At 51.6% G+C, this 14,329-nt stretch overlaps 2 protein-coding genes across 10 annotated transcripts; one reads left to right on the top strand and one right to left on the bottom strand.

Annotated features, from left to right (window-relative positions):
- Positions 1–538: 538 nt before the first annotated feature.
- Positions 539–3,372, bottom strand: LOC122363610 (ribonuclease P protein subunit p20-like). Of its 6 annotated transcripts, none has more exons than XM_043333090.1 (4): positions 3,346–3,372; positions 2,192–2,404; positions 1,172–1,920; positions 539–890 (listed from the first exon to the last, which is right to left on the bottom strand). In XM_043333090.1, exons 3-4 carry the CDS (start codon positions 1,445–1,447, stop codon positions 765–767), a joined length of 402 nt encoding a protein of 133 aa, XP_043189025.1. In that variant the 5' UTR covers positions 1,448–1,920; positions 2,192–2,404; positions 3,346–3,372; the 3' UTR covers positions 539–764. The 6 variants fall into 6 exon arrangements, with proteins under 6 accessions (XP_043189025.1, XP_043189021.1, XP_043189022.1 ...); XM_043333086.1 differs by lacking the exon at positions 3,346–3,372 and adding an exon at positions 3,021–3,187; XM_043333087.1 differs by lacking the exon at positions 3,346–3,372 and adding an exon at positions 2,935–2,955.
- Positions 3,373–3,885: 513 nt separating this feature from the next.
- LOC122363609 lies at positions 3,886–13,545 on the top strand. Of its 4 annotated transcripts, none has more exons than XM_043333085.1 (6): positions 3,886–3,922; positions 5,978–6,132; positions 6,351–6,680; positions 7,134–7,286; positions 9,547–9,682; positions 11,771–13,545. In XM_043333085.1, the coding sequence occupies exons 2-6, from the start codon at positions 6,016–6,018 to the stop codon at positions 12,091–12,093; spliced, it is 1,059 nt and encodes a 352-aa protein (XP_043189020.1). In that variant the 5' UTR covers positions 3,886–3,922; positions 5,978–6,015; the 3' UTR covers positions 12,094–13,545. The 4 variants fall into 4 exon arrangements, with proteins under 4 accessions (XP_043189020.1, XP_043189016.1, XP_043189018.1 ...); XM_043333081.1 differs by lacking the exon at positions 3,886–3,922 and adding an exon at positions 3,926–3,961; XM_043333083.1 differs by lacking the exon at positions 3,886–3,922 and adding an exon at positions 3,939–3,980.
- Positions 13,546–14,329: the final 784 nt, after the last annotated feature.

Genomic DNA, 14,329 nt, shown 5'->3' with positions numbered 1-14,329 from the left:
CGTCACCCCGATGTTTGTCGACGTCGGGCCGACGTCGGCATGTTTACTGGGTAAATGTTGGCATAGCTGATCTTTGATTCAAGCCGGATATTTTAATTTCAACCGCACAGGCATTCTCCAAGGCCGCTAATACCTACCTGTAACGTATTCTCTATTCATGGTCACCGTCACTCAGATCATAGATAATTCACGTCATACGGAGCCTGTGCAGTGTGCAGTGTCGCGACCTCGCAACACTCGACCGCAAGTCGCAACTACCAACAGATTCCTAGCAGGATAATAGACCAGTCAATCACAGAACCTACCGGTTTTCTGAAGGAGGATGGGGCGGGTATAGCTCAATGCATCCCCCCCCCTCCCCCACCACCACCACCACCACTACCACCGTTTCGACAGCTAATGGAGCTTGAGCTCCGCGAGAGAAAAAAAAGGCGTGCGTGCGGTTCCGAGGTGCAGCGACAAGTACCTGCTTTGCTTCAGGTAAACCAGTGACTTCTGGGTTCATGTCTTTAAAGGCTTTAAAGGAGGTCCACATACACATGTTCTGCAGATATATTAGCCTGCATATATCGCTGTGTGCGCCACCAGGAGACAGCACTATCGCCCAGCAGACCAGACGCCGCACATCGACGAACGGTCACGGCTGACGCTCGCCCCTCGCGAATCCAATGCGTCCAATCGCGCCCTGCACCTGTAGGAGTCGCGCTCGCCGGCGCTCTCACAGACACCGTAGACGCCAGCAGTCCCGGCGGCCCCCGCTGACGTCAGAGCTGGCAGGCGCGCACCATCACCATGTTCAGGATGACAAACAGCGGAGCCATCACCTCAGAGTACTCGAAGCCGATGTTGTCGGTCAGCTTGCGCACCAGCAGGTACTTGAAGGTGAACATCTGTGAAGCAAACAAAAAGCACACCTTATTTTCACACCAAGATAATTGGAGGCATTTTGCTACATGGCACGGGGGTGTTGATGGGTTAACAGTTGTCACCTAATTCACGCGTGACAACTGTTAATGTATACAAGTAAGTGTATAATTGAAGTGATTAAGGATTAGTAATTTAAATGTAATTTAGCCATGGAGACCGCAATGCACATCACAGACGGTTCGTTTAACGACAAAGCCCCCCATAACGAAAGCCTCAACCGCAGGCATGTGGCGACCCGTCTCACCAGCGATAGGACGAAAAAGCTCCAGAGGGCGCGCATGGCGGCGGGCTTGTGCCAGCCGTCGATGTAGGTGCGTATCAGCATGATGACGCACACGTAGGCCGAGAGTGCGTCGCTGACAAAGAAGGGCGTCATGGCGTGCCAGCAGGTGATTGCTCCCGGGAACAGGTCACGCAGCATCATCAGGATGGTGAAGACGAGCGCGGCCGCCAGCTGCAGCCAGATCTCGAACGGCGTGAGTCCCAGCCACTGCGTCAGCTCCTTCACTGAGAGGATCATTGCCAACGACGGCACGAGTCCGAGTCAGTGTCCCGTTTCCTACGAATCACGATAGCGCTCCCACGCACAGTCACACAGCCGGAAATAACACCAACCGTGTTGTCTCTGCGATCGGACGTCCGAGCCGTCTCGAATGTGCTCGTTATCCCTGTCAGCAGTTCACCGGTTCGCAGTCTGCGGCACACCACCACCACCTGCCGTGCCGCTCAGGCCAGCACGGTCTTGGCCAGCCGGATGTGGATGGCGCTGACACTGCGCGTCTGCGTGCGCGCCGGCCGCTGCTCGTCGCGCGCCACCAGGTCGTCCACCACGCGCTGCGTGGACGTGTTGGTCGCCACCGAGAGCGTGTTTCGGTGGTTTATGTTCAGCTGCAGCGCTAGGTTGATGGCGCGCGGGCTCGCCGCACCCATCCCATGAATAAATATTTCGGTGTAGCCTTTTTCAAAAAGTCGTTCACAGCGCACAAGCTGAGCCTGAAATATGAGACAGTGACGCGTGAATAATAAGCTGCCCGTTTCACCGCGATCCGGAACCAGACATTTTTTGTTATTTTGTTTGTGCATGTTACGAGGGCAATAATAAATACCTGATTTTGTTGACGCATAACACTGTGTTGCGTTTCACGGACACCGAGTTTGACAATTGGAATCTTGTAAACCACATACTATATGTTGTCTAATAGAAATAGCTCATATTGGATGGAAAATGGTTGGATAGGTAGGAACATATTAAAAACATACCAACCTTAAAATTTGACTTTTTGTTTACATATACATCATTAGACCTTCTAGGAAGTTTTCTTGGCAGTCTTTTCTTCAGCTGATACTCATCTTGGGTCAACTCGTCCTCTTTATCAATAGTTCCATGATTCACTTCCTTCGATTCTTCAACATCAGCCATTATGGGTGCATTTTGATTATAAATTGACAATTGCAGCTCATGGGAATATCAAAAGTCCTGAAACACAAGGATATTCATCAGTTTTCACTACCTGACGGCTGACACTCATTATCATTCACTCATTTTAGCTTAGTAGGTAGCTAGTTAATCTTTTACTCAAGTCATTTTGATTTACTCCATCAGTAACTAACAGCTTGACTGTCCAACAGTGCAGTTGAGAGTTTGCATTTGGCAAAGCATCAGACTCCCAGATTTTAATGGTGATGATAATGATTTAGCTTGCTCTCAAATAACTATAATGATAAAGGTTGCTTGGTAGCAAGGCTATCTTGGAAGTGCTGAAAAAATAATGCCTTACTTTGATTATCTTGGAAATAAAGGGATACGGGATCATTAGTTAGGTACTGGATGTAGTAATAAAAGCTTAGTTATCAACTTTCACAAAAACAATAATTATATAACTAACGGTAACTCATACTAAGCGATACTAAGCGAGGGCCTTGAGAACTAACCATCACAATTCATTTACAATTAATAATCCCATCCCTCCTCCCAACACGTCAAGCAACACGTCCTCCCATCCAGACTCATCCACCAAGACAAAGAGTCTCCCATCCTCATCCACAGTCACTGAACTCAAACCCTATAGATTTCGAAGTAAGCGTAGTCTCACCCTATTTCTATGTTGTTTCTAGGCAGGTAGGTCCGCTGAATGTGAATCTAAATGTGAATATGATGCAACTATACGCGCATGTCCGGTAGGTCTTTATTATAGATAGGTCTTTATTGCTATTTATTTCTATGAATCAGCTGACTACCAATAAAATAAACAGTGAACATAAATATAAATGCTATGTAGGTCATCTTTTCGAAAACTTTCATAAAGTGACGTCATTGGTTATTTTTCGTGCGACAAATCACAGCTGTTACAGGACTCACTTAGACAAAATGAAGCAACTAATTGTTCTGATTTCCAACCTAGCATTTTATTTTCTTACCTAATGTAGAATATCCAAGACAGTTAGGATAAATGATAACAATAACACGTCAAATGTATATTTAAACACACAAAGCTTTCGTGTGTGTGTTTTCGTGTGTGTCACAAAACACACAAAGCTTTCACAAAGCTTGGTCACTGTGTTAACAGAAATGAGGACAGAAATTTTCTTACCATTTTCTTACCTAAACCATTTAATTAACCATTTTCTTACCTAAACTAACCCTCAAACAAGGAAGCATAACTTAGCCATTTTACTTTTGCAATATTCTTCAAGAAACCTATTTGTACTTTTGACGTCATATCCTATCTATCTGACGATGATCAATGTTACAGTTAGCGACGTTTTGACGAAAACGACGCAAGAAGTTGAACATTTGCTAACCCCGCGTTCGATGTCTCGCGGACGACGAAGGTTCTATGCCGTCCGGCCAATCACGTTCCATAACCGCAGCCGAGCCCCCGCTGACCTTGAACGGGATTGGCCGGACGGCGTAGAATCTTCGTCGTCCGTGAGACATCGAACGCGGGGTAAGTTTGAGTCGGTGATTAGCACAGATCATGCAAATTTCACTCAGGTTTTTCCAATGAGAACTGAGAAGCCAAGAAATCGAAGTGTGCTGATAAATGGGAATGGTTTAGTTATCGAGGTGTGGCCTTACATCCATTGTATTATTTTATTTATAGGTACATTCCAATTCTGGTATTTTATGCTTGATTTTGTGCATATTGATATAGGCACTGCTTCCTCTGTGGTGTGAGTTTCCATGATCAGTATGCCATATTTCTGCTGTCATTTGGTCGTATCAGTATTGGAGGCCCAGACTGGCAAAATTCCACGTTATGCCGAATATGTCCGGCGTAGTGATGGGATTGCGCCAAAACTTTCAGCGCACGTCCGGCATAACATCGCATGCGCCGAATTCAGCGCATAGCAGCAGACAAATTTTTCGACGCAGGGTGGTCGCATAATTTTTTTGGCGAAAGGTCACCGAATTTATGCGGTACGCTGGTCAATCTAGCAGCAGATTCACCCCGCGGGCGGCTCTGGAGAGGTTGCGGGACGAGATGTCCCCGCCCCGGTCGTCGCGTGCTCGAACTGGCGAGCCGCCCTGAGTCTACTCAGCGGAGGAAAGGCCGCCCAGGTGAGGCCTCAACCCTCGGCGTGGAGATTGGTATGGAAAACCTTGTTGAACGTCGCCAAGCATCGTTAAGCAATAGCAGTGGCCTGCCCACTGCAGTATCGAGGGGAATGAGAGCGCGGACGACCTGGCAAAACTGGCGGCCGCCCGGCCCTCAAACGCCCGATCACTGACCAGGGCAGTTCATTGTGCGGCCTCGCATCAGTGGCGCGACAACTGCTCAGAATCAAGGCCCTAAATACAGCTCAGAATCAGAATCACTATTCAAGACACTCCTCGGGAGCACGCCGCCGCTCCCTATCCCCGGAGAGGACCGAGAGGATGCCTTTTCGGTGCACCAGATGAGGGCGGGCCACCGGGGCCGCTCGCTCCAGTACAGCGTCGAATCGGCTGTCGCCACTCCGCCGCGTGCCAGCAGTGCTCAAGCGGTGCCCAGCGGCGCTCTGCACCGTGAGCCGAGAAGAGGCTGATGTGCCGGAGCACGTGCTGCTCCGCTGCCCGGCCCTCGCTGGCTCCCGCCGAGGTATCGGGTTTACGTGGAAATAAAGTTGATATAGTCTTGATCAGTAGATGTGCACGTGTGCTTTCTTTATTTAGTCGGACCTCTCTCTAACGGGCTCATGTCCCAATTATAGGAGAGAGCACCTGCTCCTCCCTCTGTCCTATTCCCCACCCCCCAGGCTACGGCTGAAGTGGGAGCCTACCCCACACCTGGTGACGCAGCCGGGGACGACGCCCGCGGAACGGGCGGAACCCGGAATCGAACCCGAAACCCGGCGCCGCCCGCACCGCGGGTCGACGCCTTAACCGACTGCGCCACCAGGGCCGCTATATGAAAAGGGCTTAATTTTCGCACAAATAGGCACCTAATTTTGGCGCAAATCGCAGAAATGTTAGCTGCACAAGTACCTACTTGTGCTATCTATATGCAGCTGACCTAGGCCCTGTTTCACTGGTGATAGCAGCACGCTGCTATCACACGTCAAATTGGGTTTCCATGGAAACATTAACCAGCCATGACGCCGTCAATCTGTGTGATGTCATCAAATATTGCTGCCAACATCTTCACGGCCGTGCGATCAAACAAATGTGTCAAACGCAATTCAACGAGACAGCATTTCTGTTCCAAACGCAGCTCACGGATTACACAAAACGTCATTAGTTCATCATCACATTACGTCAGCTCGCGCAATTTGATAGTAGCGTGCTGCTATCACCGGTGAAACAGGGCCCTAGTATTGTTCAGCAAAGAGATCCCAGTCTTCCTTGCAGCCTCATGTATGTACCTGCAAATTTCACCCAGTGCTGTTCACTGTTAAGTTAGGGAAGGGGATGTGGATTTTATACCAAGGTCTGTGTTTTAACAAAATACTGACATTCTTGCACTATCAGGTACTTACCAAGACGTGTCAAAGCTCCAACATGTGATGTGTCACTTGTCAGAATAATTTTGAGTTAGTGGTGGTTATAACTTTGTGCTTTTTTTCACAGATTTCATAGGCTCCAAATCTATAGCTGGTCCCACAAGGATGGCATCAGAGAAAAAAGGACAGCTTTTTAGAGAAAATGCAGATATTTCAAGACTGATCACTGGTCATGCAGTAAATAACACTGGTGATAACAAGAGTGCTCTACATGCATATGAGGTAATGTTTCAATTTGATATTGTGTTGTCATTATATTAGTACCTACTTATTTATTTCTGCATATTAAGCTTACTTGTGCTTGATTAAACAGCTGGTTTTATTATTTGTCAGTTTGAATTGCATATTTCATCTCTTATATAATATTTTCCTTTAGTTACTGTTGCCTCCCAACTGCTTCCCTGCTGACGCCGCGGTTTGTCCCGGCTGCCGCTGGCCAGGTGGCGCTGAAGACGACGCACGACAAGTGCCAGAAGCAGGCGGAGCAGCTGCGCCAGCTGTCGGAGGAGGCGAGCCGCCAGCTGGCCGACAGAGCCGAGCTGCACGCCGAGATCGGCCGGCTGCGCGAGTCGGCCGGCCGGCAGCGCGAGCGGGCCGGCCAGCTGCACCGCCAGCTGGCCGCCAGTCACCGCGAGAGCAGCGCGCTGCGTCACCAGGTGGCTCTGCAGCAGCGGCAGCTGAGCGCCGCCCGGCGCCGCCTGCAGGAGGCCGGCCTGGCGCCACCCTCTCTGGAGCAGGCCAACCGCGGCTCCGACGAGATGGACGTACAGGTGAGCGGGGCCGGGCGGCCGACTCTGAGACGCGGCGGCGGGAGGACGGTGTGTGGTACAGGGCGAACAGGCACTGCGTTTGGGGACGAAGGAGAGACGCCTCCGGGAGCGGACGACCATCAGGATGGGGTTGAACTTTGCTTAGCATACTGAATCTGTGTCAGTTTGTGTCGCAATAAGTTATCTGAATTTTCGCGAACAGACTTGTGTTCTTGTAGAACGTGTTTAGGCTTGTCTTTGGCTCGATATTTGTAGGCTGGACCTCTCTCTGCTGAGTGGTCATCCTCCGTCCTCCAGTTATCAGTATTGGCGGCGCCAACCCCGCTGATCGCTCCCCCCCCCCCCTCCATGCGGCCAGCCTCCCCCAGCTGTCTGTGGCGGCGGCGGCGGAGCTAGTGTCGGGCCACTCCCGGTTGACTACTGCTGCTGACTGCTGCCCCCCTCCGTCCCCAGCTGTCTGTAGCGGCGGCGCCGGAGCTGTGTGACGCGGAGGACCGGTCGGACTCACCGGACATCAGCTCCATGACGGAGGAGGAGATCGCCCGGCGGCTGGTGCAGCTGCAGCGTGCCGGGCACCAGTCGCTCCAGCAGTCCTTCGACGAGGTGGTGAGTGTCCCCGGCGGCCCGCCGGCGTGCCACGGCAGCTCCTGACGCTGAACGCGCTGGGTGATATGTGGCCTCGTGTGGGTGCAGTCAGGAGCTATAGCTACTGATCCGAGCAGCACCAGCTGGCTGTCATTGTTAGCAAATGCACCATTACCATCGGTTGACTTTCGCAAAAGTGACACTCCGGTTTGTTTTGCAGTAGAAAAACGTAATTTGAACGGAAGGTATTTTAGTTACTAAACAAAACATTCGGTTATTTTGGTCAGGAACACTGACGAAGGTCGGGCCGGGCCCCGGGGTGAAGCAGTGCGCTATTTGCAGAGAAAAAAGTGTTCAAGGCGATGTAATTACCTACTGGGTTGCGTATAGTCGACTACAGAATGATGTTCCACTCCTCAGAAGCTATCAGTTGACCGGAGCGCTAAGTTGTGCCGTTTATCACGCAAGTAAGCGTGTCGATTGTGAGCATTGGGACAAAGCTATAATTTGTGAACTCAGCCCGTGTGATGCGGCACAGCCTACCACTCCAGGCAAATAATTGCCTGTGAAAAGTGGAACACCATTCTGTAGTCGATTATACCTACCCGAATAGTGAAGAAATACGAGGCCTTCGAGATAAATTCATAGGGAACGTGCCTATATCAATCACTATCATGAAGGCATAATTAAATTGTTTCCTCTCTTCTATATAATCCATACATTATTATCAAAGATGGACTAAAACTTCGTAATTGTTAAAAGGAAATGAAATAGGTGTGTTTACTTCCAACGTATAGGAAGTCTGTCGTTTAACTCTTTTCTGAGCCGGATTCCTTAACCAATATTAAGTCTGTCGTTTGATTTTTTAGCCGGAATCCTCAACCAATATCGAAATTAAACCGTTCGTTTGATCGAGATATCCAGCTTTCCGACGAACATTGAAAAACCGTGCCTCAGTTTTGCTGAAATACATTACTGCAATCAACTTCTGAGCTCAGTAATATAACATTGATATTATAGTATCACAGTGTGCAGTGTACCGGGGAATGTTAATACGGCAGATGGAGCGATGTTTTCCGCTGTGCGGGGTATCGGCGCGTTGCTGCGAGCCGCGGAGAAAGGCAGACTGGGGTACGCTCCGAGGCCTGAGCTGTTGTTGTTGTTGTTTGACCCCCCGGCTACCGCCGGGGCGGTAGCGTAGCCGACCGGCTCTTGTGGGCCATGTATCCGGCGGCCAAGGCCGCCACCACGTCGTCGCGCCGGACATCGTGGGCCGCGCCGATGATGTTGCCCAGCGCACGGAGCCGGGGACCGTACAGGCACGGGCACTCCAGCAACACGTGCGCCGGGGTGTCCGCTGCTTCAGAGCAGACTAGGCAGCGGCCCGCAGGGCATTCCTTGTCGTCGCATTGAGCGCACTCAGGTGTAGGTCTTCGACCAATCCGGTGGAGGTACTGCTCCGATCGGGCCCAGTGGCCAGACCGGAGCTGGTGGACCCGAGGCCTGAGCTCGGGTCAGGTGGTGGCGGACACGGCAGGGCGCTGAAAGACACGCCATTTCGCGCCATTCGTCGTTGTATGTTGCCGTGACAGTGTGGCAGGCGGGTGACCACCGAAATGCTGCCGTGCCTGATGATCTCTCTAAACGTTGTGCTTTGACGTGATATTCTGTCTTGTTCTGTTTTGAGATCCGATGGTGGCGTGCAGTAGTGGAGCTGTTGGAACGGCCATGAGCAAGTCATGAGACAGGGTAGCGTCAAACGTTTGAGGCAAATCAACGTGAACCCAGCTGTGAAAGTATTGATGATGTTGATGTACTTGTACAGTACAGTACAGCTTTATTCGCCCGCAGCAGCTCACATCAGCTCGAATGTGTTAGGTGTCGTTGCTAGGCAACCCGTGGGGTAAACGGCTTTTCGCTTTGTGTGATCAAATCGAATCGGTCTGCTCCTTTTTCGCTGATTCTGTTGTTGCTTGGTCATTACTAGCTGATACCTACTGCGCCGTGCGCACATTATGTGTGGTGCGTTCTGATCAGTGGTCTGGCAATATTTCCCTCGCAGATGTCCCAGTGAAGTATTAAGCCCTTTCGCTGGATCAGGTATTTACTACACAATTGTTTGTGGTATCAAGTTATATTTATTTCCGTCTGTCAAGCTACCCTTGCGCCCCTGACCTAAAACAGGCTGCCATGAGTGATAACCTCGCGCTGTGACCGCTGCTGACCGGGCCCCTCTGTCGGTGTCCGCTGCTGACCGGCGCCTGTGCTCTCTCTCCCGCAGCTGAGCGGCCTGCAGCGGGCGGCGGCCGTGGACGTCGCCGCCGCTCCCCGGCCGGCCCAGTTGTCTCAGGCTCTGCGGCGCAATAACGACCTCCTGCGGCGCAGCGTGGAGAGCCTGCGCCGCCTCCAACAGTCCGGTACGTAGCACACATCGGCGGACAGAGCCACTCGCTGTCACTCGCCGGATTGTTGAGATGTGGGTAAGATATGTCCGGGTGATAAGCAAACTCGGCCGAGGGAAATGACCGAGGTTGACCGAGGAAATGACCGAGGCCAAGGTCATATTAAAGAGAAGTTCTCGGTCCGTGTGTAGCAAACGGAAAAGTGTCATCGACATCTGGGTGTCTTGCGCCGGAACGGCGCCACGCAGGGGCGTGAAATTTGGCAGTCGACAAGCGCGGTGAAATCGAAAGCTCGTATCAAAATTGTGCGATTCGACCACGGGTGCGTCTCTGGCAGGATCGCGAGCACGAGGCACGTTCGCCATTGGTTTAGCACGGTGCGCGAAAAACGGCGACCTCGGCCGAAAGCAAACCGCAAACTCGCATGCGGGTTGCGAATTTGCGGGTTTTAATTTTGCGGGCATAATACTAATTCATAGAGTGATTAGACCGTTCCCTTATGGTATAGTAACTTCATGAATGCAGTGCAGCCGGTGCACCTTCAGAAAATTACATAAAGTCGCAATACCAGCGCAACGAACCAAAATTCGACTCCAACGAAAAACCCGCAAACCTCGCCGAACTCGCAGACCTCGCAGCGAGGAAAATCGAAAGTTGACTTAAAATAAGCTTTTGGAATGCGATATAAGGTGGCTCGTAAGCTAAAAACATGCAGACTCGCTTGCTACATGGTAGTGTGGGTCACTCAGCTTAGGTTGTATTATTTGATTTTGAAGAAACCCGGAAACCCAAAAACCCGCAACCCGCATGCGAGATCCAGTGTGGGGCGGCCTTTAAACGGTACTCACTTGGCTTAGACTCTGGTTGCAGCATTATACTCGTTCAAAACACTCGTGAAAATGCGTTAAAAACGAGCGCTGTGCCGGTAAATAATCCCTAGGAAGAGTGCTCCGTCGAACCAGACGAAGCTCCAGTAATTTCACAATAGCCGGCGGTGAGGCGCCACTCAGTGAGCTCAGTTGGACGAGCCCCGATCAATCACCCTCCGGCAATCCGCGCCGACCGGTTACCATGACTACCGGTCGAACGCCACCCGTTCCGGGGAGCGGCGAACGGCCGGACGCTGCGCCAGGGTGGGGCAGCTCCTGAAATGTGCTGGACCCTGCTCCTGACGGACTACTAGTGCGGGGCCCGGTCCCAGTCCCAGCTCCCGACTAACTACCAGTGCGGGATCCTACCTCCTGTGCCAGTGCGGAATCCTTCCTGTCTCCGGTACCAGTGCGGGATCCTGCATTCTGTACCAGTGTGGGATCCTGCCTTATGTACCAGTCTGGGATCCTGCCTTCTGTACCAGTCTGGGATCCTGCGGCCCTGCCTTCTGTACCAGTGTGGGATCCTGCCTCCTGTACCAGTGTAAGATCCTATTTCCGGTACCAGTGTGGGATCCTGTTCCCTGTGCCAGTGTGGGATCCTGTCTCCGGTACCAGTGTGGAATCCTGTCTCCGGTACCAGTGTAGGATCCTGTCTCCTGTGCCAGTATAGGATTCTGCCTTCTGTATCTGTACCAGTGTGAAATCCTGTCTCCGGTACCAGTGTGGAATCCTGTCTCCGGTACCAGTGTGTCACCCGGCGTGTTTGCTTTCGAAAGTGGATGCTACAGCATCACGCGCAAAGCGCGTGATTTTTGCCTATTCCAGCCTCATATATCACTCCATACAGGACCTGTATTACAACATTCATAACATTCATTACCTTGTGACTTGCATACCATTGATCTCCCGATAATCTGGTTTTGCCTCATTTGTTGACATATCACGCAGCGATTCAGACCATCAATATCTGATGCTTCGTTTTTGCTGGATGCCATTCTGAAGCTGGAGTAGGTATTGGCGTTATTTGTAAGGCTGACATTCCATTAGTGACCAGAGGCAGATATCCAATACAGAGCAAAGAGTACTTGTCGGAGCTCGGATTATACAACCCGTATTTTGTATCTCGTTCTGACAATATTTGTGATGTCCGTGTATCAGACTCACCTCCGAGTACTCTCGCCTGTATTATCACCACTCCCTCTGTTCGCTGACGCTGTGCTCCCCGTTCCAGGTGGTCTGAGCGCAGAGCGGGCGGACAGCTCACTGCCTCCCCTGCACGAGATCCCCCTGACGGGTAGCCCGCCGTCGGGCCGGCCGGGCACCGCCGACCGGGCGACGGGCGCGCCGTCGGGGCGGTGGCCGGACCCGGCCGCCGGCGCCGAGCCGCCCACCTGCCCCATCTGTGGCCAGGTGTTCCGGCCGCCGGCCACGCGCCGCGAGCTCGAGGACCATGTGTACGCGCACGTGCTGGACATGACGGCTGAGGAGGAGGCGCTGTCGGCCGACCTGTCGCCGCCGTCCTCCGCGGCCGCCGCCGCCCGGGCCGCCGTCTAGCTGTCGGCCCGGCCGCCGCCGCCCGGGCCGCCGTCTAGCTGTCGGTCCGGCCGCCGCCGCCCGGGCCGCCGTCTAGCTGTCGGTCCGGCCGCCGCGGCGCGGGCCGCCGTCTAGCTGTCTGCCCGGCCGCCGCCCAGCTATCGGCTGTTGGTGAGTGTCGGCTGTCGTTGAGCCCCCGCCCGGGCGAGTGTCGGTCCGATGAGTGTCGTTTGCTGTCGGCATGACAGACTGTATGACCGGTGCTGATTGCAAGGGAAGGACTGGCCGAAGATGCCCAGTGAACCCAAGCTGCCTGGTTCGTCTCCGTCGGGACACGCAGTGATTAGCGTGGTAGCCGGATTGAAAATTCGCTTCGTGTGTTGGTGCAGTGGGCATCAGTCTCGAAGTCATCCGCGTGTGACCTTCGAACAGAGGCACATCGATATGGTAGGTTCAGTATCGGGCAAATGTGTGAGCGATAGTCCTGTCCAGACCAAAGAAATACGACGGAAAGGCGGCATTCCTATCTGAGGGCCCGATAGAACTAAGGTCGAATGAATGGAGACTGGCTGGCTGCAGTTCATAGGGTACGCGCAATGAAATTAAGGCTTGTGCGCAGAGCAAGAACCAAATTTATAAGAGGCTTTACACGGGTTGTCTCGTGAATGCGTGAGGGAACGTGTATCTTTGAGTCGGTATACATTCCTACTTCTTATTGTTATTGAACTAGTTATGTCTGGAGTAATTGTGCTGTGTGTAAATACCGTAATATTTACGAGTTTGGTACCAATGTGTGGGCCCGCTGAGATACATATCGGCATCAACTACATAGTGCTATTTTAGCAAGTCTTCACGGTACAAATGCAGGAAGTGTTGCATCCGTGAATGCGTGATGGCTATCAAGGAGCCTTTGCGCTACTCTTTCGAGGACGGACTGCGGCCTATTGCCGTTTGGTGCTAGCGCCGTTGGTGGCTGCCGCCGCTACCGTTTCCGTTGACGAGCTCACGTCTACGGATTGGTGCTTGGTGTGTGCGATGCAGAGCATTGCATATACGCTGTCAGCGTGCACTGGTGGATGCCGGTAAGATGGCCCTCCCATTGTTCAAGGATCCGTCCCAATCCGTAAGCAGCATGTCTGGTTGGGACTGCAGTGCAACTGCGTGTAAGGCCGAATATCTATTTTTATAACCAGGAACGTCATTATCGAGTAGTTCCACACCTGGATCGGTGCAGCCTCGGCATGTCGTGTTTATTATTTCTACTTGTAAGATGTATTGTTCACTGAGTACACGTTTTCCATACGGATTTACAATTATAATGTGTTGTTTTGGCATTCTCTTGGTGGTGTATGCTGTGATTGTAGACTCTTCTAAGACAGGATGCCTGCCTCATATGTATCTATTAACCTTCGCCCCAGTGGGGGGGGGGGGGCATATGTTACCACCCTGTCGCGTTTTTTTCGTATAAATAAAAAACCGCGGCGCGTAGCGCCGCGCCGCTTGGGGTAGCTTTTGGTACATCAATTTTGGACAATGTGTGAAATTTTTGACCCCAGGTCATGTCAGGTCAGGTCACTAGGTCAAGTTAACTGACCAAGCCCAAAAAAAAGTTTGCAATCATGTCCAGCCTGCAGTGTTTGTCAGAGAGGTTTCAAACTTGGTGGATTACATGATGTTATGAGTGCCTACAATTTGTATATCTCGGATTTTTTATATGCGTGACCTAAGGTCAGGTCAGTGGCGTGACCTTTCCATTATAAGTCAACGGAGAAAAACGAAAATGCCTCTAGATCCGTGTGTACGCATAGGAACAGTCCAAATATTTCAGGATAACAATGATTTGGACCACCCGTGACGACCAAGGTGTCTTTTTTGCTGATAGCCTCTTGAAAGGTCATCCGAGGTCATTTGAGGCTACAAACAGTTTTTTGCCAATAACTCTCGATTGGAAAGAGATAGAACGCTAAGGTTGGCCTCATTGTGTTTGTCTTGCCGAGACGCATCGACTGATATGCAACATGACCTTTTTCGGTCAGGTCATGACCTTGACCTGAGGTCAAATTTTGAAGTTGACCTTTCAAGGTCAAATTATAGTTCATTCGACGCGTCTCGGCGAGAGGAACACGATTCTGGCATTAGAAATGACCTAGCTTTTTTTAGTCAAAAGTTATTGTCGAAAAACACTTTTCTTAAAAGCAGCTATTTTTGGAATTTTTGCCTTCTGGAGGCTAAACCGTTGACCTGAGGTCATTTTTGA

The sequence above is a fragment of the Amphibalanus amphitrite genome, unplaced genomic scaffold, assembly GCF_019059575.1.
Source record: "Amphibalanus amphitrite isolate SeventyFive unplaced genomic scaffold, NRLGWU_Aamphi_draft 000630F_arrow, whole genome shotgun sequence".
NCBI classification, from domain to species: domain Eukaryota; kingdom Metazoa; phylum Arthropoda; class Thecostraca; order Balanomorpha; family Balanidae; genus Amphibalanus; species Amphibalanus amphitrite.
The sequence above is the reverse complement of the archived record's forward strand: the minus strand, read 5'-3'. Positions and strand labels throughout refer to the sequence as shown.

Bases quoted from the DNA above. Each gene is read 5' to 3' on its own strand.
- LOC122363609 (XM_043333085.1), top strand. From the start codon at position 6,016: ATGGCATCAGAGAAAAAAGGACAGCTTTTTAGAGAAAATGCAGATATT. The intron at 6,681-7,133 runs GTGAGCGGGGCC...CTCCGTCCCCAG, and splicing joins CCGACGAGATGGACGTACAG to CTGTCTGTAGCGGCGGCGCC. The intron at 7,287-9,546 runs GTGAGTGTCCCC...TCTCTCCCGCAG, and splicing joins AGCAGTCCTTCGACGAGGTG to CTGAGCGGCCTGCAGCGGGC.
- LOC122363610 (XM_043333091.1), bottom strand. From the start codon at position 2,347: ATGGCTGATGTTGAAGAATCGAAGGAAGTGAATCATGGAACTATTGAT. The intron at 1,921-2,191 runs GTTGGTATGTTT...CTCATATTTCAG, and splicing joins ACAAAAAGTCAAATTTTAAG to GCTCAGCTTGTGCGCTGTGA.